The sequence below is a fragment of the Cannabis sativa genome, chromosome 4, assembly GCF_029168945.1.
Source record: "Cannabis sativa cultivar Pink pepper isolate KNU-18-1 chromosome 4, ASM2916894v1, whole genome shotgun sequence".
Classification (NCBI taxonomy): Eukaryota; Viridiplantae; Streptophyta; class Magnoliopsida; order Rosales; family Cannabaceae; genus Cannabis; species Cannabis sativa.
This window is the reverse complement of record NC_083604.1, coordinates 20,662,716-20,686,055: the sequence shown is the minus strand read 5'-3', so window position 1 is coordinate 20,686,055 and position 23,340 is coordinate 20,662,716. Positions and strand designations below refer to the sequence as shown.

At 32.8% G+C, this 23,340-nt stretch overlaps 1 protein-coding gene across 1 annotated transcript; it reads left to right on the top strand.

The window, feature by feature from the left end:
* Positions 1-11,241: 11,241 nt before the first annotated feature.
* On the top strand, positions 11,242-14,783 carry LOC115712115 (transcription factor MYB54). The gene is made up of 3 exons (XM_030640349.2): positions 11,242-12,074; positions 13,537-14,052; positions 14,152-14,783. The coding sequence occupies exons 1-3, from the start codon at positions 11,960-11,962 to the stop codon at positions 14,463-14,465; spliced, it is 945 nt and encodes a 314-aa protein (XP_030496209.2). The 5' UTR covers positions 11,242-11,959; the 3' UTR covers positions 14,466-14,783.
* Positions 14,784-23,340: the final 8,557 nt, after the last annotated feature.

Genomic DNA, 23,340 nt, shown 5'->3' with positions numbered 1-23,340 from the left:
AATGGGTCAAAATTTGTATTAGGACATCAACTATACATACCATGGACATATTTGAGGCATCCAAATCATATTAAGAGCAAGTTCATTTTTGAGCACTCGATGCCCGGACACCCAACACCCAAGTTAACAATTTGTCAATCTGAGTGCCTTTCAAGTATCATATTCATGATTTGGGTTTTGCATCTTTTTCGTATTCATCAAAAATGGGGAAATAGGTACTTTTGGGAAAGAAACAACACTTTTTGGGTGCCAGAAGCAAGGCCCAATGCCTAGGTTAACACCTGGTTGATATTTTGTTAAAATGGGCCGATTTCAATGATGTTTTACAAGAAACCTTCCAAGAATCTTCTTTGTTTTCAGAAAATATTAAGATTCAACTATTTTTGGGGGCAAAACGGACCTTTCGAAGGGCCATAACTGGGACCCAACGCCTAGGTTGACATATTGTTAACCTAGGCTGTTTCCAATCAAGTTCATGAAAAAGTGCTTTGAGCATTTTTTTCATCATCAGAAAAAATGAAGATTAAATCAAACTCGGGGAGAAACCACAAACACGAGCCCTTAATAACAGGACCCAGTGCCCAAGTTGAATTGGTGCTGGCCCAATGCCAAAGTTGATAATCAACCTGGTGCGCTCCTTTCGATTGCTTAAAAGTCAAATCTAATTTGAACAATTAATTTGAAATGGTCAAAAATGGGGTAGGAGACCTCGTCCTTAAGTTCAAGAACCTTGGAAGTATCAAAATCCAGGAGCTTGAGAATGTATACCCAGTACCCAGATTGAAATGGCCTGGTGTGTTGGATACTGCTTATCCGATTCTAATTTTGTTTCGATCGTCCATCTATTTTTTCTCAATAATTAAGATCCATGAAGTCAGAGAAGTCAAATTGACAACTTCACATTTCTCACTTCCAACATGGGAAACTCACTCAGAAATGAAGAGTTTTGAGTCTCTCATTTTCGCAAACAGCAGCATCTCTGAGAATTGGTGACCAGCTTCGCCAGAAAATAGAAACAGACTATGTGATGTCAAAATATCACTTAAGTATCTTAAAGTACATCCCTTAGAATTTTTTACACTTTCCCAGCGTCCAGGTTGACGTCATATGTCAACTTGGGCGTTGGGTCAAGAATTGCCTTTAATAAAACAACCATAACTCACTCAATCTTGATCTAATTGATGAGATTCAACTTGCATATTGAAGCTAATTCAATGTTCTATTAAGTCAGGTCTCACACTTCAATTGCAATTCTAAAGCTATCAGCATAAAATTTCACCCCAAGGGAGTTACGAGAATAAGCACCGGGGTACCCGCAGTGGGTCCCATCGAGCTCCGGAAAAAGACCATCACCACCAAAAGTTAATTTTGATTATTGGTGTTGGAAATTATTTTCCCAGGATCTTAGATCTACTCACAAGTATGTTGATTAACACCCTAAATATGAACTTTCTAAAACGATGAAATAAACACATATAAAGTTTAGGAAACCTTACATTGGGTGCAGCGGAATTAAATGTCTCATTCCGTTCAGATATCTAGCCCTTGATTCCTTTCTGTAGCAGAGCATTATCAATATCTGAACCTGGATCTCTTTCTCTGATTCTTTAGTGCTGAAACTCCTTCTTGCTGAAAGTCTTTCTTCACGATCTTCCTCACTATGATTGAGGTATCACTTGCTGTGTGTGGGCACTACTCTAACACTAAGAATTTCGAAATCTTTAGGAAGAAGAGAGAGAGGGAGTGGTCGGCCAAAGATAGGGAGAGAGAGAGAGGCTCAGTTTTCTCTGAATCAGAAGTGTAATTTTCCTGAAGCCTTCACTATCTATTTATAGCATTCCACTAGGGTTAGGTTTGAATTATTTGGCATTAAAATAATGAAAATATCAGTTTAAATTCCCTACAAAAGTTGCCGGCCATGCATAGTGGATTTGGGCCTCACTTTTTGCAATTTTGCAGTTTTATCTTTTCTGCATCTGATTTTCTCAAAAACGCCAATTTTTTAATTCAACCATTTAAATGCCAATTCTAACTATTTAATAACTATAAATAATTATTAAATAATATTGTCATTTATCATATTTATTAATTGAACCATACAAAGTATCATAATTAACAAATATTCCCCTAAAACTCTTTCTTTACAATTTCGCCCTTACTTAGTGAAAAATTCACAAAATAGACATAGTCTAATTTGAGAATTATAATTGATTAATCAAAACCAATTATATGAGTCTTACAAGCAATATTATCTCAACTAGTGCGGGGACCATGGGTCTATATAACCGAGCTTCCAATAAGTAGATCAAGAATTTATTACTAAAATTCACTAACTTATTAATTCTTCGTTGAATCCACGCATAGAACTTAGAATTGCACTCTCAGTATATAGAATGCTCTATATGTTCCACCATATAGACACATCATTAGTTATCCATTGTTATAATCCTAATTTGATCAATGATCCTCTATATGAATGATCTACACTGTAAAGGGATTAGATTACCGTTACACCCTACAATGTATTTAATCCTTAAAACACTTAACCCCGTATAAATGATATTTTAGCTTATGTGAAATGAGATCTCCACCATTTATTTTCGTTTGGTCAAGCTCGAAGGAGATCATCCTTTACTTACTATTCGCCAGATAGAAGCTATAGATTCCATGTTTATGTTAGCGCTCCCACTCAATTGCACTACCGTGTTCCCAAAATGTACGTATCACCCTGACCTAAAAGTAGGCTTAACTAACAAATCAAAGAACACGAATAGCCTCTTGAGATTGAGCCTAATCATAACAGGATTAAGATCATTTGATCTAGGATCAACTAGGCGATATTGACTTGAATAGATATTACGGTAAGTTTAATAAATCTAAGTCAAAGTTCAATATCGGTCCCTTTCGATGCATACTCCATGCATCCAACCTGAGTTTTAATTTTAACCAATGCTCTGGAAAGAACATAGCACTTCTCCCAATGCAAGTAAACTCTGTTGTAGATTATCATATCAGTAAAACCCTATGTCTGATAAATCTAGGAAACTTTATTCACATAGTTATGTTTACTTTCCAATGTGTTGACGGCACAATAAACAGGATCAAGTATGTGAAAAGGGTTTCAGATTAATTCATACATTATGTACATATAATCATGAAATAAATCATGTGAACCATGCAACATTAAATGTTATTTTTGATCTATATTAATAAGTAAATCTGATTATATTGAAATGAGTTTTATTTAGGGCATAAAACCCAACAATTGGATCATCATCTATAGTAAAAAAATTTTAATTTATATTTTCTCCTATTTTTGTGGGCCTCTTTTGCCTATAAAAAGAGTGCTCCCTTAGCTCATTTTTCACTTTCAAAAAACTACCCACAAGGTCAGAGATTTTCTCTCTAGTTTCTCTCTCTAAAAATTAGAGCTTTTGACACTTAACCTTTTTTTGTAATACTGTCTTATGAGAAATAATAACTCAAAGTAGACATAGCTCCAATACTATCGTGATACAGGGAGTGAACTACTATAAATTTGACGTGTCTCTCTTATAATTACTTAACAACTATTTCATTCCCACCAATCTAGCGAGCAGGTGTGGCTTAGAAGTATAGTTCAGATTTTTGAGTCAACATATATATATATATTTATTTGTAAATTTTAGTCCCTGATTTAATATTTTACCATACAAATGTCGTAACTAAAATATTTAAATTTGTGGTAAAAATTTTATTTTTTCACAAAAATTATACAATGAGCCGGATGGGAGAACTGAGTTATGGAATGACTTACAAGAGATGGCTATAAAAGAGGAATGGGTGGTGATGGGGGATTTTAATAAAATAATGCATAAAGATGAAAGAATTGGTAAAAGAGTGAAATACAAAGAGGTAAATGATTTTTTTCAATTGCATTGAGGCTTGCTGATTGGAGGATCTTAAATCTAGTGGGAGTTTTTTCACATGGTGTAATAAAAGACAAGGCATTGAGAGAATCTATTCTAAGATTGTTAGGGTTCTTGTCAATGAAGCCTAGCTAGATGGACAAGTTACCTAATTCTGAAGCTATTTTCTTGGCTGAGGGTATCTTTGATCATACCCCAGTTGTTCTGACTATATATTTTGAAATTTTTAGTGGTAAAAAACCATTTAAGTATTTTAGAATGTGGTCATCACATCCTCAATTTTCAGGGATAGTTTCCAAATTCTAGCAGCAGCAAATTAAAGGTACTCTGATGTACCAACTGGTGACTCGACTGAAGATGCTTAAAGTGGAATTGAAGAAGCTGAATAAAGAATCCTTCTCAGACATTATGGCAAAGGAAATAGAAATGAAAAAATTGCTCACAACCTATCAAGAAGAGTTACAGAAGGATCCTTTCAAAAATTAATTGCAGCTAAAAGAAAAGGATACTAGGGAAGCTTACATTAAAGCACAGAAGGAATTGTATTTTTTCTTCCAACAAAAGGCTAAGATCAACTGGGTTAGAGGGGGTGATGACAACACTGCTCTATTCCATGCCAGCATCAAAGATAGGAGAAGGCATAATAAAATTCTATACATTGAATCCAAAGAAGGAACGAGATGTGAAGATCTAGAACAAGTGACTGAGGCCTTTCTTGCTTACTACAAAGTTTGCTAGGAGGGAAAATGAGCAATAGAAAACAAGTGAAGAGAGGTATTATGAGTCAAGGGCCACTGGTGACAAGTCAATAAGCTGAACTGCTACTCAGGGATATTACAAAAGAAGAGGTCAGAGATGTTTTATTTGGGACTCCTGGAATTAAAGCCTCAGGTCCAGATGGCTACTCAAGCTACTTTTTTCATGACAACTAGGAAATTATAGGGGATAATCTCTTTGGTGCAGTGTCCTCCTTTCTTCAGTCTGGTCAACTTCTCAAAGAAATAAACTCCAATGTTATTACACTTATTCTTAAGATTAAGTGTCCAAATATAGTGAGTGATTTCAGACCCATTGCATGCTGCAATGTCATCTATAAAGTAGCAACAAAGCTGATATATTCTAATAGCTTAGAATCAAGGGAGATTTGTCTCAGGTAGATTTATAGCACACAATATAATAATATGTCAGGATTAAATCAGGCATTTTGGGAAGAAAATAACTAAACCAGGATGAGCTTGACATTCAGAAGGCTTATGATACCCTATATTGGGACTACCTGGAAGAAATTTTGCAAGCTTTCAAGTTTCCTCGCATGTTCATAAAGCTTATTATGACTTGTGTAAGAACTCTTATATACTCTTTAATGTTCAATGGGATTATGCATGGTTACTTTGAGGCCAGTAGAGGATTAAGACAGGGAGATCCTGTGTCTCTTCTCCTCTTTTTCCTTAATATGGAATATCTATCTCAGATCTTAAAGAAAGCAGGGGCTAAAGAAGAGTTCAAATTCTTTGAAAGGTATAAAGATCTCAATCTTAACCACCTATGCTTTGATGATGTGATCTTATTTTGCCATGGTGACTTTAGGAGTATCTATTGTATGCTACAGGCCTTGAAGTTATTCTCATGCTCATCTGGGCATCATCCGAACCCTTTGAAGTTAGCAATTTATTGTTGTGGTATGGAAGAAAGAGAGGTACAAAGGGTTGTTGACATTTCTGGTTTTAGCAGAAAGGAAACACCTTTTAAATACCTTGGAATTCCAATATGTGCTAAGAGAATTTAAAGCAAAGAGTGTGTTATCTTGGTGGAGAAAATGACAGTAAGAATAAGGGTATAGAGTTCAAGGAACATTTCATATGCTGGCAGAGTTGTGCTAATCAACTCAGTTCTGTTAGCTATTCATTCATATTGGAGTCAAATAATGATCTTACCAAAGAAGATTATTAAGAACATTGAAGCCTTATGCAGGGCATCTCTTTGGAAAGGCCAACACATGCTACAAGGGACAAGCCTTATAGCATGGGATTCAGTAGGCCAGCCCAAAACTACAGGGGGAATTGGATTCAAAAAAGTAGAAGATTGGAACTTGGCAGCTATAACAAAGTATATTTGGGCAATAACAAATAAAGAAGACAACTTATGGATCAAGTGGGTGCCTAATGTGTATATCAAAGGGAAAGATTAGTGGAGTTACCAAGCTCCACCTCAAGCAAGCTGGTATTAGAGGAGGATTGATGCAGCCAAGGAAACAGTCAAGCAATCCATGTATTTTCAACAGTTGATGAGAGAAAGTAAGTTTCAAATTTCAAAAGCTTATAAAATGTCCAGACCTAAAGGAGAGAAGGTACAATGGTGCCATATCGAATGGAGCAGATATAATATGCTCAGGTATAGCTTCTTCATTTGGTTGGTAGTGCAAGATCGATTAAAAACAAGAGAGAGGCTGTGCAAAATCAATATAATAATTGCAGAAGACACTTGTTTACTCTACATGGTAAGGAGAACTTGGAGCATCTCTTTTTCGGCTGTAATGTTGCAGGAGAATGATTGCAAAAAATCAAAGATGGCTTTAGTGGAGGGCAATGTCACATTCACTTCTTAGAGTAGTGAGGTGGCTACAAAGAGAAAAAACCAACAGATTCAAAACTAAGATTTTTGCTGCTGCATTAGTAGCCTTAGCCTACAATATTTGGGAGGCCTGGAATGAAGTTCTGGTGAGTGAAAAAATGTACAAACCAGTCATATAGTAGCTAAAACAAAAATAGATGTTTTGTATAGAGTCAAAACTGTATGGCCTAAAAGAGTTAGTGCTAAGAATAGAATATGGTTTGAGAATTTGTAATAGATATATACGATGTAATTGTTGTACAACCAGTAGTTATTCCCTCAGGTCTCTTATTGAAGATGCTGTTTAAGATGTAATTGGTCATTTGGAGTAATGATAATCTTGCTGGTTCATAAAAAAATACCTTATTTTATTTTTAGAGGCAAAAATACTCAATGTTACAATTCTCTTACATCTGTTACTAGCACTTCCGTTGGCTCATAAATATGGACACGTGGGGGGTTCAAATTTATTTTTAATTTTTATTTTAAAACTTAATATTCTTAATAACACAAACTAAATGCTACTTGTTTTAAAAAAACTAGTTATCATAACAATTTTCACATGATATTGGCACTTCAATTCGATAATCATGTTCTATATACTGCACTTCTCACTTAGCTATAGTAGTTTGGTATTGTATCTCTCTTATTTTTTTTTTCGAAACAAGTAGAATTTAGTTTTTGATATTAAGAATATTAAATTTTAAAATAAAATAAATAAATGTAATGCATCTGAGCCCTCCACGTGTCCATATATATATGAGTTAACGGAAGTGGTAGTAACAGTGTAAGAGAATTATAACATTGAGTATTTTTGCCTCCAAAAATAAAGATAAAGTATTTAAGTGTATAAAATTTAAAATATTAAGTATTTATGTCGCAATTTACCCATGTTTTTTTTTTTTTGATAATTTTGTAATGGAACATATCATTTCTATTCGTGATTCTTTTAGTAATTCTTGGCTTAATGGGGCCATAATTGAGCAAATTTTATCTTCAATACTCACAATTTATTCATTATTGTAAAGGAGATAACAAAAGTATTGTGGTGGTACTTAAAATTTTACAAACATGGATAAGTGGAGGACTGAGAGAAACTGAAAAATGGACAATGGTTAGAGACAAAGAAGAGGAAATATATTATTTTATTAATTTAGTAAATTATTGTTTATGTTTAAAATATTATTAAAGAAAAAATAAGACATAATTTAATGTACTTTAAATATTAGTTATTTGATACACCTATTTATTTATTACACTTAGATGTATTATCAATGGCTATAGAAATGTATAACTATATATACAAAACAATAATTCTTACGGCCATAAATATATAAATCCTATATAAATACATATATATATATTTATGTATATATTTTTTTTTTTTGATAAATCAAGGATATGTATTGCACAAACTAACTTTACAATCTAAGAGCACCCCAAAAAAGAGGCCTCAATCTATACAGATTTTTTTTTTTTTACTGCTGTATGTTTTTTTTTTCTTTCAAATGCTTAACAACAGAATTCTATGATGATTATAGAGCACAAAACCATTCTCTATCTACACTTGAAAGTTTCTTTGGCAAAAAACTTTGAACCCGAGTCTTAAGACTCCATTTCACCTCTTCAATCAACCGAGTATTGTCAATTTGCACCCCCTGCCACAGCACAGCGTTCCTCATTTTCCAGGCATTATACACCATTGCTGCAATCGCAGCACTATCACTACTACAAACAAAGGCCTTTAATCCCGGTTTTTAAGGCTTTTTATCCCAGTTTTCGCTAATATTAAAAACCGGGATATATGCCAGTGGGATAAAAAGTCTTTGAAAAACCGGGATAAAAGAGAGACTTTTTATCCCGATTATTACATAAAAACCGGGATAAAAAGTCCTTTTTTATCCCGGTTTTTATCAAATAACCGGGATTAAAAGCCAAAATTATAATAAAAAAATAAAACCCCAAAAAAAATTATGTTAATTCCTTGATATAGTTTTTACAATTAATCCATTTTTATCTCAGTTTTTATGAAATAGCTGGGATTAAAAGCCATAATTATAATTAAAAAAAAATAAAACCCAAAAAAAATTATATTAGTTCCTTGAAACAGTTTTTACAATCAGATTTCAAAAATTTATATCATAATGTACAAATTAATACATCATGAAGGGTTCACAACATAAAAAAAAAACAAAAAAACCCATCAAGGACCACCAATAACGAAGCTTCGTGCACCACGAAACGCCTAGAACCTATAAGCACTGTGACCGACAAATGGCCACAAAGCAGCTCTATCAACCTGAGAGAAGAAAGAAGGAGAGAGATCCAGAATGATGACCGAGTTTTAGCAAAAAAAAAAAAAATAAGAACAAGATGAAATAATACCTGGAGGTTTTGGAGGGTATGGGGCTCAGATTCGCCCTCCGTTGGGTCATATGTGGTCGGAGAAAGGTGGCCGGTCGGGTTGGTCCTTCATTTGGTGGAAGAGAGAACATGGAGAGAGAGAGAGAGAGAGAGAGAGAGAGAGTGGCAGAGATAGAACATGGAGTGAGAGAGAGAAGCTTACAATCTTGAGAAAGAGAGAGAGAGAGAGAGAGCGGCGGAAGAGAACCCATATAATGAAACCCTAAACCTAAATGTGTCTTATATATGTGTAGCTATAAAAAAAAATAGGGTGGGACTTTTTATCCCGGTTTTTACATAAAAACCGGGATAAAAAGTCCCACTTAAAATGCTAAGGTTGCGTTTGGCAAATGCTTAAAAATCTCACTTCCAACATTCTTTTTTGTCTGATTGCCAAACAAGGCCCTTGTACCTAACATTTGTTTAAGGTTGCAAATGTAAAAGTGGGATCAAAAGTTTTTATCCCACTTTTTATTTTATCAAATGTAAAAAGTGGGATAAAAGGTCCATTTTGTTGTAGTGTATAGACAGCTTTCTTAAATCTTGATACTTTTGCCCTACCAATCCACTTAACTAGATGCTGAATGTTGAAAGTGGCAGCATTCCAATTCAGCCAAGACTTGATCTCAATCAAGCATTGATTGGTGATCCTGCATTCAAAAAACAGATGTTGTATAGTTTCATTGCATTCAGTACACAGATTGCAAGTCTCTTGAAGCTTGATACCCATTTTCAGTAGTCGGTCCTTGGTTTTCAGCTTATTCAGCATCACAAGCCAAAGTATCAAAGAATGTTTGGGTGTATTCAATCTTGACCAGACTTCTTTGCTCCAATGTAATTTCGGGTTTGGAGAGCTGAACATCTTGTAACCTGCCTTGATAGCATATTTCTCCCTGCAAAAATCAGCAACAACATTCAAGGATGATATCTGGTTTTTCAGAGCTACAAGCCTCTTCCAATACCAGCTCGAATGGCTATTTTAATTTGTTGTGTGTATATATTTATGGCTATTTAGGATTTTGTACTAAATTATGCTTCCTGAATTTTTAAGGTTGTCAAAAATGCCCCTTGAACAATTGAGATTGTTGGATTTTAGGACTTTTGTCTAATTTCCTTCAATTTTACTATTTCATTGATTGTTTATGTACTAAACCATACTCTCTAGACTTTGATATCTACCAAATTATGCCCCTCGAACTTTGACATGTACTAAATTATGCCTCCTGAACTTTCATCCATGTTAGACTTTTTTACTAAAATTGTCTTTAAATCCAATAATCTCAATAGTTCAGGGGGCATTTTTAACGACCTTAAAAATTCAGGGGGCATGATTTGGTATATGTCAAAGTTCAGGACAAAAATCCTAATTAACCTATATTTATATAGAGAAATGCTAAAGGGCACCAGTGGTGCCTAGCACCCATGTGTCAATATCGCTATTGGTCCAACTAAGTATCGGGTCCCATATAATTTAATATAATAGTTTTTAGGGAGTATCGCTAACCAATCACAACGCGACATGTCGAGAAGGTGCTAGGCACCACTGGTGCCCAATAACAACGCTCATTTATATATAGGAGTGTCCTACACATTAAGATGTACTATATTTAGCTCTTCATTTGTTATGATGAATATATTAGTGAGATATTATAATTTAAATAATTAATTAATTGATTGATTCAGTTTAATGTTAAAATTATGATACAATGGGCCAGGGAAGACTATGGAATGGAATATGGATATTAATACAGTTTTGACTGAATATATATATATATATATATATATATATATATGATGATCGATCTCGTAAAAGTAGAGAGATGGATGGAGAATATTGGCAATATTAATTAATGGACTTATTATTATAATATGTATGTTAAATTGTTAATGTTAGTAATAATAAGTTATTAGCTTAATTAATTAGTCTCTCCAGTCCACGTGCAGCTGGGTTTTGTAAGCTAAAATGGTCAGTTAGGTCTGAAAGAAGGCGATCGATCAAAACCTAAAACGTTAACATCCATAAGTACGTACTACACATCCATCACACACACTTCATTTTTAAAAAATAAATAAATAAATAAATCAAGTTATATAAAATAAAAAAAGTCTAACAAGATATACCAACCTCCCTCTCCTTTACCACTATAAATATATATATATATATATATATATTTTTTTTTTTTTTTAAAAAAAAATTAAGTAACAATGATAATTAGTTAAAAAGAATTATTACATACATCTATCTATATAGTATTTATAGTATTTATTAATATTGGATAAAAAAATATATATTCATGTAGAGAGGGAGAGAGAGGTGGGTTATAAAGTAGACGTTGTAGGTTAGAAACTTAGAAGATGTTGAAAGCAGAACAATATTTCACCTCACCAAGCAACGTCCCTTAATTTTTTTCTTTCTTTCGTTTTTTTTTTGGTTTCTTTTTGTCACATATATATATATATTAGGTATTATAATTTATAATTATAAGAAACTAGCTAGGGCGTTTTGATTGATTTTTTAATTATGTTATTATTGTTAGCCAAAACGTTGCATCAGTCGCAGGTGTAAGGTCTGTCCAAACCCTTTCCACTCAATCTCTAACGGAAAACACTTTCCCATCTTCTCTTTCTTTCTCTCTCTTAAATATTATTCCAAACAACCAAACCCCTTCTTTTATTTATTTTATCTTCTTTCTTTTTTCTTGGTGTATATATATAATACTGCTTGAGGATTCACATATATCTCCCCCTGGCCTCTTATTAATTCCTCATCATATATATCTTATTTTGGTTCAATTCGATCTAACATTAATTAGATCTCTTGTCTTTCTGTGTGCAATTATTGTAGCTAAATATTATTAATTGAGCTACATATATTGGTCTTTTTTTTTGTAATTTATGTGTATAAATCAAGATTGAAGAGGCCGCATACAAGAGGAATATTAATCATTTAAGCCATATAATATATATACTAGCTTTGAAGAGAGCAAGAGTTAGCACTTAATTTAGATTAACATCGATTAATCATCATCATCATCATCATGTGTACAAGAGGCCATTGGAGGCCAGCGGAAGATGAGAAACTTAGAGAGTTGGTGGAAAGATATGGCCCTCATAACTGGAACGCCATAGCCGAAAAGCTTCAAGGAAGATCAGGTATATAATACTACTGCTTTATTATTCAATTTTAATTTAAATATCTCTTTCTCCCTTCTATCACGATCTAGCTAGCTTCTTCTTTTATTAGTTGCTTAAAAATATTAAGTAAATTAATAAGAATATATATAATATATATTTATATATTATGGGTAATTAAAACAAAGAGAGATATTTGCTTCCATATATATTATAATCTTAAGCACTGAGTGCAATCTGGTTATACTTAATAATTATAATCTTTCGTCTCCTTGAGTACCTGATTGTCATATTAATTTTGTTGTATTAATTAATTTGCTTCCATATATATTATACAAATATATTTATACATATGAATTATCTACATAGAACATTTATATACCGATACGGTAGTGTCTTTACTCACCAACCCTTAATGCTAATATATATATATATATACATGATCAATATATAGGGATATTTCATTTAAGAGATTGGAACTGTAACTATTTTTATAGTACTGCTTGTTCTATTTTTGTTTCGTTAACCATTAACATTATCTCCACAAACTTTTTTTATTATATATATTTATATGTATAAAAACCTGCATGCAGCGTTAATTTATATGTATGTATATATATAGTGCTATAGGGTTTAGGACGTTCAATCTTTGTTTGTGTACATCCAGAAAAATATACTTAATTAATTAATTAAATCATCAATACGGTTTTAGATTTTGTCCCACAACAGTGTACAGCACAATTAATTTTCTTCTTCAGTGCTTTTTTATGTACCGTTGTACTAGCTTTGAGTTCACAGTTAGTTATAATACCTATTATAAAATTTTCAGTGGTGCATATAATTATCAGTGCAACCGTTCCCGTTGTGTGTTACCGGACAAAATACAATCGTACATATATACATATATATGGTACTATATTTAGATATACTATATTTTGAATAAGATAATATTTACTTTTTATTAAAAATGGTCGATATATGATATATATATATATCCAAATACAAAATTTAAGGTAGCTTTTGGTTGGAGTAATGTAATAGAATAGAAAGGAAATAATTTTTTATTTTATTCCTTTATTTAGTTGTATTTCAAAATAATGAAATGCTCTTTCTGTTAATTGTTTTTATGCATTTTAAATTTTATTCAATTCTATTTTTATTCATATTACCATTTCCATTTCTATTCATATTCTCATTTTTATTTCTATTTTTATATTTTCATTCCTTCTAACCAAACGTAGGATAAACTTAATTTCCGGTTTCTTATACTTAAATACCTAAATTATTATTTATAAATGAAGAAGTTTAATTAGATAGTATTTTGAATGTAATTAATTAATAAAAGTAGCGAAATCCAATACGTTAGGGTTATTGTCTATTCAGGTAAACTTTTTTGTGGATATTTATTAATTGTGTAATAAAGTAGTTTTGGTGTAATTAATAAGATGATATATTAATTAAAATGAATAATAAATATATGCAGGTAAAAGTTGTAGATTGAGATGGTTCAATCAGCTAGATCCAAGAATTAACAGAAGTCCATTCACGGAAGAGGAAGAAGAGAGGCTTCTTGCTTCTCACAGAATTCACGGCAACAGATGGGCCGTTATTGCAAGGCTCTTCCCCGGTCGAACTGACAATGCTGTAAAGAACCACTGGCATGTCATCATGGCCCGGCGCTGCAGGGAACGCTCAAGGCTCTACGCCAACCCTAACACCAGACAACCCCACCCCCAACCCCATCATCATCATCTTATTCTTAAGCAAGATCATAATAATAATAATCATAATAAGATCATGCTCATGACTACTAATAATACTACCACTACTGCTGCTGCTGATCATATAAACCTTGTCTCATCTTTTGTTGACAATTACACTACTCTTGCTAATAATAATAATAAGCGCCAAGACTACTACTACCCTTTAACTCCTCCTCCTCCTCATCGTCATCGAGATTATTATTCCAGTCCTTGTATCACATTAATGCAACATCAAGGTACTTATTACTTTATTATCTATCTCTAATTATATAAGGTTGATTATTTATTTATAGTATGACTATATAATATATATTGATCATTTATATAATTTACAGAAAAAATACACGATGAGGCCGGGATTGAGTTTTATGATTTTCTTCGAGTTAATGCGGATCAGTCGAACGGGAGCGAAGTAATCGATGCCAATAATAATAATAATAATAATAATAATAATAATAATAATAATAATAATGGAACAAGTACAAGATTAAGAAAAAATGAGGATGAGGATGAGGAGGAGGAGGTGGATCAGAAAGCTGCAGCATTAGTAATGGGATCATCATCATCATCACAAGATTATGGCAGTACTACTACTACTGCTACTCCTTCATTCATAGACTTCTTCTCAGTTGGAGCTGCTGGTTCTTAATTAATTAATAATTCTACCTCACTATTACCTTCATTATTATATATATATTTATATATTTCTCTGCTGATCGAGCTGGATAGGCCACCACTCAAATTTCAATGTAAAAAAACAAAACACACATGATCGTCATATTCATATTATACACCTTAATTAGGCTAACTATCATGATGTTGAAGAAAAAGCATCTTCAATGCTGGTTATATATATTAACACATCTCTACAAACCAAATCCTCATGACGAACAGTTCCCAATGTATAATATATATTATATATATTTTTTTAATTAATTGATCAAGGCATCCACATATGTTTATACAATTGCTAGCTAGGTGTGTCAAGTGTTTCACCTTCTTTCCTTACGATTAGAATTTTGGATTATTACTTTTGTCAGTTTTTTTTTTTGGTAAATTAATGAGAACTATTATTAATAATATGTACAAGTACATATTAGTTAGGCATTCCTAACTTTTCAAACCACAATTTATCTTCTAAACTAAATTTCTCCTTTTTAAAAAAAGAAAACCTATCACAAATAATCCTATGAACCAAACAAAAGTACAATCCGCGAGTATCATATTATTATATATATATATAGTTATATATACATATATAAACAAAGGACACAAAAAATTACAAATCATTTTTGTTTCATATTCATATTATATATATTTATTTATTTTGGGGTTTAAAACCACAAACCCTTTCCAGAACTCAAAAGCACGAATGTAATTTTGGATCAATCACATGAATAAGATAAGGGAAAATAGGGAGAAAAAAGATCACCTCAACGAAAGATCACCTCTGTTTACCACCAAACGATGAACCTATGCAAGAAAACAAAAATCGAACTCAAAATCCTTGGCACATATAGTTTTATTCGAAACAGGAAACATGTGTGAACAAGCATCACAAACCTCATATTCAACCTTGTGTTTCTCGGAATCCTCAAGGGGAACGTAGTACTTTGCCTAATGGGTCTTGCCTTGCTGATTCTGTAAAAGTATGAATCAGATCTACAAAATTGGATAATATTCAAACACAAGTGATATTCAATCACACAAATACATTACCACAACATTTTATTTCATCTCATTTCAAATTAAGAAACATGAGATGGTACCATTGCTTTATAAATGAAGAACAGACGAAGCGATCGAGAAGGGAAAGAGAAGCAATAAGGTAGTATTGTGGTAATGTAAGCTTAGAGTTCAAGTAATTTGAGCTGCAACTGACATATTTCAAAATTCAAAATCAAAAGGATATGAACGAGGTTCACCTTGCTGATTTACTCTATATCTCCTTCAATCGACCAATGCCTTCGTCAATCGCACGCTGCCAATGGCATCGATGGTAAGAAATGGCCACGAGCATTTTACTATAATCACAAGAGAAAAAAAAATGGCAGTTTCTTTCTCAAGATCACACAGCAAACAAGTATCAACTTGAATGCATCCAAATCTTATCAAACGATCCTGAGTTTGTAATCTTTGCCTGGAAGCTAACCAACAAATGAACCTGTATTTAGGATCACTATAATGATTCCATATAAGAGAGTTCCACACTCTAGAGGAATCAATTTGAGGCCACATTCTATCACAATCCTTAGAGATCAAAAAATCCATGCCAATAAAATCTTTACAGCCAATTTGCCTCATAATAATGTCCTTCACTTCTATAATTTTTTTTTTTTTTTCATTTTAGCAATATCCCAAATATATCTTCCCAAAGTACCAGAGTTCTAATGCTCAATATTCCTAAACCCCACACCTCCACGAGATTTAGATTGACAATTTAAATCTCAGACCAAGAGACAAGGCCTAGAGAGGAAGAGTCAGTCGGACCTTTCCATAAGAAATTTCTACAAATACTATTAATTCTCCTTATAATATATTTATGAAGAATCATTATTTGAGTCCAATAGGTGTGTGGATAGCCACAAGAACTGAGTTAATCAACACACATCTAACTGCATAAGAGATATTCTTGGTACTCCATATATTCAAATTAGAGTAACCATATTTTTAATGATACTATCACATTCCACTTTAGAGATTTTTTTTGAACATATAAGAATACCAAGATATCTAAAAGGCAAAAAACTACTAACGTATCCCAAAAAATCTAAGATATATGTTGAATATCCTCATTTGTCATACCTGAACAGTAAACTGCTATTTTACTGACATTAGCTTGCAAACTCGAAGTCTCAAAAACCTCATAAAAGCTCTCAACATGAGCTTCATTGAATGAATATCACCTCGAGAAAAGAGAAGAAGATCATCTGCAAAGCATAAATGGTTCAACTTTCAGCTAGTACATCAGGGATGATGTTTAAAGTCTTTTCTCAAAGTGATTTTAGCCATCAACCGAGAAAAATATTCCATTCCTAAAACAAATAGTAACAGAGACAAAGGCTCCCCTTGTATAAGCCCTCTAGAAGAAAAATAACCATGACGGTTATCATTAATGATTAGTGAAAATTTTCGAGTAGTGACACACTCCTTAATTAAGTTCACAAATGATAATGGAAAATTTAAAGCTTACAACATCTCTCTCAAGAAATCTCATTCAACAGTATCATAAGTTTTCTTCAAATCCATCTTGATCATACAAGAAAGGGTATTATTTTGTCTGCCATATTGCTTAACTAAATCTTGACAAATTAAGATGTTGTGAGCAATAAAATTCGCATACACAAATCTCCCTTGATTAGAAGCAATTAAAGTAGGAAGACTATTTCTATGTTTGGAACAAATCAATTTTGTAACTATCTTATAAACCACATTACAACAAGCTATTGGTCTAAATTTAATTACAGTATTAAGGCAATTCACTTTCAAAATGAGGTTCAGAGTTGTAGCATTTACCTCTTTAAGGATTCTTCTAAATTGATAAATAGAGAGGACAATGGCTGTAAACTCCTTCCTAATTGTGCTACAAGTTTTTTTTTTTTTTTAAGAAACTACTACTAAACCCATTATGTCTAAGAGCTTTTGAATTTGGAATAACACATAGAGCATTCTTTATTTCTTCCTCTATAAAAGGTTGCAGAAGGTGACTAGCTTGATTATCCGAGATCACATGACCAACTCTAACCACCTTAGCAATGACAGACTTTCTATTATCCATCTTAGCTCCCAGTAAATGGCCATAATAATGTAGGAAAGCATCTCAAACAGTTTCGGACATGTCAACCCAGTTGCCATATTCATTATGGATGGCATAAAAAATAATTTTTAATTTTCTCATCTTTAAGCATCGATGAAACAATTTGTTATTACTATCTCCATCAATAATCCAGTTTATTTTTCCTTTTTCAGAGAGGAAAGAGTGATAAGCACTAGATGTTGGGTTTTATGCCCTAAATAAAACTTATTTCAATATAATCAGATTTACTTATTAATATAGATCAGAAATAACATTTAATGTTGCATGGTTCACATGATTTATTTCATGATTATATGTACATAATGTATAAATTCATCTGAAACCCTTTTCACATACTTGATCCTGTTTATTGTGCTGTCAACACATTGGAAAGTAAACATGACTATGTGAATAAAGTTTCCTAGATTTATCAGACACAGGGTTTTACTGATATGATAATCTACAACAAGAGTTTACTTGCATTTGGAGAAATGTTATGTTCTTTCCAGAGCATTGGTTAAAGTAAAGCTCAGGTTGGATGCATGGAGTATGCATCGGAAGGGACCGATATTGAACTTTGACTTAGATTTATTAAACTTACCGTAATATCTATTCAAGTCAATATCGCCTAGTTGATCCTAGATCAAATGATCTTAATCCTGATATGATTAGGCTCAATCTCGAGAGGCTATTCGTGTTCTTTGATTTGTTAGTTAAGCCTACTTTTAGGTCAGGGTGATACGTACATTTTGGGAACACGGTAGTGCAATTGAGTGGGAGCGCTAGCATAAACATGGAATCTATAGCTTCTATCTGGCGAATAGTAAGCAAAGGATGATCTCCTTCGAGCTTGACCAAACGAACATAAATGGTGGAGTACTCATTTCACATTAGCTGAAATATCATTTATACGGGGTCAAGTGTTTTAAGGAATAAATACATTGTAGGGTGTAACGGTAATTTAATCCCTTTACAGTGTAGATCATTCATATAGAGGATCACTGATCACATTAGGATTATAACAATGGATAACTAATGATGTGTCTATATGGTGGAACATATAGAGCATTCTATATACTGAGAGTGCAATTCTAAGTTCTATGCGTGGATTCAACGAAGAATTAATAAGTTAGTGAATTTTAGTGCTAAATTCTTGATCTACTTATTGGAAGCTCGGTTATATAGACCCATGGTCCCCCCACTAGTTGAGATAATATTGCTTGTAAGACTCATGTAATTGGTTTTGATTAATCAATTATAATTCTCAAATTAGACTATGTCTATTTGTGAAATTTTCACTAAGTAAGGGCGAAATTGTAAAGAAAGAGTTTATAGGGGCATATTTGTTAATTATGATACTTTGTATGGTTCAATTAATAAATATGATAAATGACAATATTATTTAATAATTATTTATAGTTATTAAATAGTTAGAATTGGGATTTAAATGTTTGAATTAGGAAATTGGCATTTTTGAGAAAATCAGATACAAAAGGTGTTAAAATTGCAAAATTGCAAAGCCCAAGGCCCAATCCACTAATGCTATGGCCGGCCACCTATGTAGCTATTTTAAGTTGATTTTTTCATTATTTTAATGCCATATAATTCAAATCTAACCCTAGTGGAATGCTATAAATAGATAGTGAAGGCTTCAAAAACAAAATAAGACTTTTCTTCTGACTTTTTCTGATTCAGAAAACTGAGCCTTCTCTCTCCCTATCTTTAGCTGCCACTTCTTCTTTCTCTTCCCTCTTGAAATTTCGAAATCCTTAGTGTATGAGTAGTGCCCACACACAGCAAGTGATACCTCAATCATAGTGAGGAATAGTGAGGAAGATCGTGAAGAAAGACTTTCAGCAAGAAGGAGGTTTCAGCATCAAAGATTCAGAGAAAGAGATCCAGGTTCAGATATTGATAATGCTCTGCTATAGAAAGGAATCAAGGGCTAGATATCTGAACGGAAGGAGTCATATTATTCCGCTGCACCCAATGTAAGGTTTCTTAAACTTTATATGTGTTTAATTTATCGTTTTAGAAAGTTCTTATTTAGGATGTTAATAAACATACTTGTGAGTAGATCTAAGATCCTGGTAAAATAATTTCCAACACTAGAAGCATTAGAGAAAGTTTTCCTTGCCTCTTGCTCTGCATTCACCAAATTGGCTTGAAAATGATTTTGAATCAATGCTTGCTGATAATTAAGAAAAGCAATCTTAGCAACTTTGACTTTAGCCTTAATCTCCCCATAACCTTCTCTATGAAGCTCTTTAAGGACAAACTTTTAAGCTTTTGATAGAATCTAAACATAGGAGTCCCTTGTATCAAGCCCCCTAACTTTGGATAATCCTCATCTGAAAATCAGGATGTCTACTCCACATGTCAAAATATCAAAATGGTTTTAAGCCATTTCTTCTAAAGGATAGACAGTAAGGACATCTGGTAATGGTCAAAATCACCTTCATGGAAGAAAGTAATTTTAGCACTTTGGAAAAGATCTATCCATTTCTGATTAGTATGTATTCTTTCTAATTTTGCATAAAATTTTGTAGCCAAATCCTGCTTATTGTTCCAAGTACAAAAGCAGCCTGAGAATTTGACATCACTGAGATTGCAATCTTCAACACAACTCTTCAAAGGAGAAAAGTCTTTAGTCATCTTACCAACTCTAATTAATTATTTCATCAGGCTTCATGACACCATTGAAAATGCCCCATTAAAAGCCAAGGAGAATTTTGACTACCAGAGATTAATAATCTCAAGCTTTTCCACAGATCATCTCTTGTTATAGCTTGATTATGGGCATAAATAAAGGTAGTTTCAAAGCTGGCAGAGTGTTTAGGATAAACCTTAGTATGGATAAATTGCCTGGTTGTTTCTTTAATGCTAATATCAAAATTGTTCGGGTTCCAAGTAAGCATAAATCTTCCATTCGAATGACAAGCTGAGCTGGAGGTGAAGCACTAACTGCTAAACATCTTAAGGTATAAAATGTTGGGTTTTATGCCCTAAATAAAACTCTTTACAATCTGAATAGTTATCAATATAAGAAATTTGAAGTGATTGATGTTTGCATAAATTTTATATGCTAATGGTTTAATATGTTAAAATATGTTTATTACATTCATACACACAAAATCAGTTAAATCCAGATCATATGTTTATTCACAATTACAGTATCGTCAACACAGTGGAATGTGATTGTGATCATATGTATCAAAAGTTTTGGTCCCTGTTTCATCAGTGTTATTGGGTTTACACTAATGTGATAATCAGCGATGATGTGTACTTACACTTGGAGTAAGTGTTATGTTCCTTCCAGGACATTAGTAAAGTATACTAGTTTCGAATGTATGGAGTATACATTGGACTGGACCGATATTGCAACTAAGTTAAGATATTACAAACTTACCGTTATACATATCTTTCCAAGTCAATATCAGTAGTTGATCTTAAGATTAAAAGAATCTAAATCCTTATATGCTTAGGCTCAACTCAGGAGTGCTATTCATGTTCTTAGATTTATTAGTTAAGCCTACTTTTGGGTCAGGATGATACGTATATTTTGGGAACATGATAGTATGATTGAGTGGGAGTGCTGAACATAAATATGGAATCTATAGCTTCTACTGGTGTATAGAAGTCAAGTGATGATTCCCTTTGAGCTTAGCAAATAGAAGTAAATGGATGAGCTCTTGTTTAACTGACTAATCATTAGATCATTAAACACCATTTACAGGTAGCTAAGTGTTTTAAGGGGCAAAATACATTGAGGGGTGAGAACGGTAAAGAAATCCCATCTCGATGTAGATCATCTATATAGAGGGTCTTTAAATCACAATAAGATTATAACAATGGTTAAATGAGATAGTATATTGATATCGTGGAACATACAATATGCTCTATATAAGTCTGAGAGTGCAATTCTAAGTTCTAAGAGTGGATTCAACGAAGAATTAATAAGTAGGAATTTACTTGGTAAATTTGGTTCACTTATTGGAAGCTCAGCATAACAATGGTTAAATGAGATAGCATATAGATCCATGGTCCCCATTCTAGTTGAGAACATTCTGCTTGTAAGACTCATTAATTGATTCGTGATTGATCAATTATAATTCTAAAGTTAGACTATGTCTAATTTTATGAATTTTCACTAAGCAGGGGTGAAATTGTAAAGAAAAGAGATTCTAGGCTTATTTATTTATTAATGGACTTTATATGTCTAATTAATAATTAAATTAAATGACAATATTATTTAATAATCTATTTTAGTTATTAAATAATTAGTTTTGGCATTTAAAAGGTTTGAATTGGAAAATTGGCGTTTTTGAGAAAATAGAAATAAAATTTGATAAAACTGCAAAATCAAGTGGGGCCCAATACAACCATGGCCGGCCACTAATTAAGGAGTTTCAAATTAATATTTTCATTATTTTAATGCCAAATAATTCTTAACCTAAACCTAGTAGTTGCCTATAAATAGAAAGTGATGGCTCAGTCAAATACACATCTTTGAATATCATCTTCTGACAGAAATTTCCCTCTTCAGAGAAATTGAGCCTTCCCCACTTTCTATACCTGGCCGAAATCCCTTTCTCTTTTCTTCTTCATCAATTTCGAACCTTAGTGAGAGAGTAAGTGCCCACACACAGCAAGCAGTAACTCAATCATAGATTGGAAGACTGTGAAGGATCAAACTTGAAGAAGAAGGACATTCGGGCTCAGATCTTGATTATACTCTGCTACACAAAGGATTCAAGGGTTAGAGATCTGAGTGGAAGGAGACATTAATTCCGCTGCATCAATGTAAGGTTTTCTTAACTTTATATGTGTTTAATTTATCGTTTTAGAAAGTTCATATTTAGGGTGTTTAAACAACATATTTGTGAGTAGATCTAAGATCCTGGTAAAATAAATTTCCAACATAAAACCCCCCATTTTATATAGGGGTTTTAACCCTTGTCTCAAGGAGGCAAACAATTCTTAGATTTTTCTCTTGAATTAGCCTTTTAACTTCTTTAACTTTCCAAGAACTATTAACCCCCCTGAGATTCCAACAAAGGATCTTATCCATCAATTGTGGGAGGCTCTAACCCTCCCCCAATTACATTTTTCAAATTAGAAAGAATTTTTCCAATCTGGATATCCTCTCCAACTCCATAATCACCCTCTAAAGCTTGAAAAACAATTTGCAAGGGAACCTTTTGTCACGTTTTTCATGACTGCAAGTTTATGATATCACGACCCTGTTGGGTTTTATGCCCTAAATAAAACTCATTTCAATATAATCAGATTTACTTATTAATATAGATCAGAAACAACATTTAATGTTGCATGGTTCACATGATTTACTTCATGATTATATGTACATAATGTATGAATTCATCTGAAACCCTTTTCACATACTTGATCCTGTTTATTGTGTTGTCAACACATTGGAAAGTAAACATGACTATGTGAATAAAGTTTCCTAGATTTATCAGACATAGGGTTTTACTGATATGATAATCTACAACAGAGTTTACTTGCATTTGGAGAAATGCTATGTTCTTTCCAGAGCATTGGTTAAAGTAAAGCTCAGGTTGGATGCATGGAGTATGCATTGGAAGGGACCGATATTGAACTTTGACTTATATTTATTAAACTTACCGTAATATCTATTCAAGTCAATATCGCCTAGTTGATCCTAGATCAAATGATCTTAATCCTGTTATGATTAGGCTCAATCTCA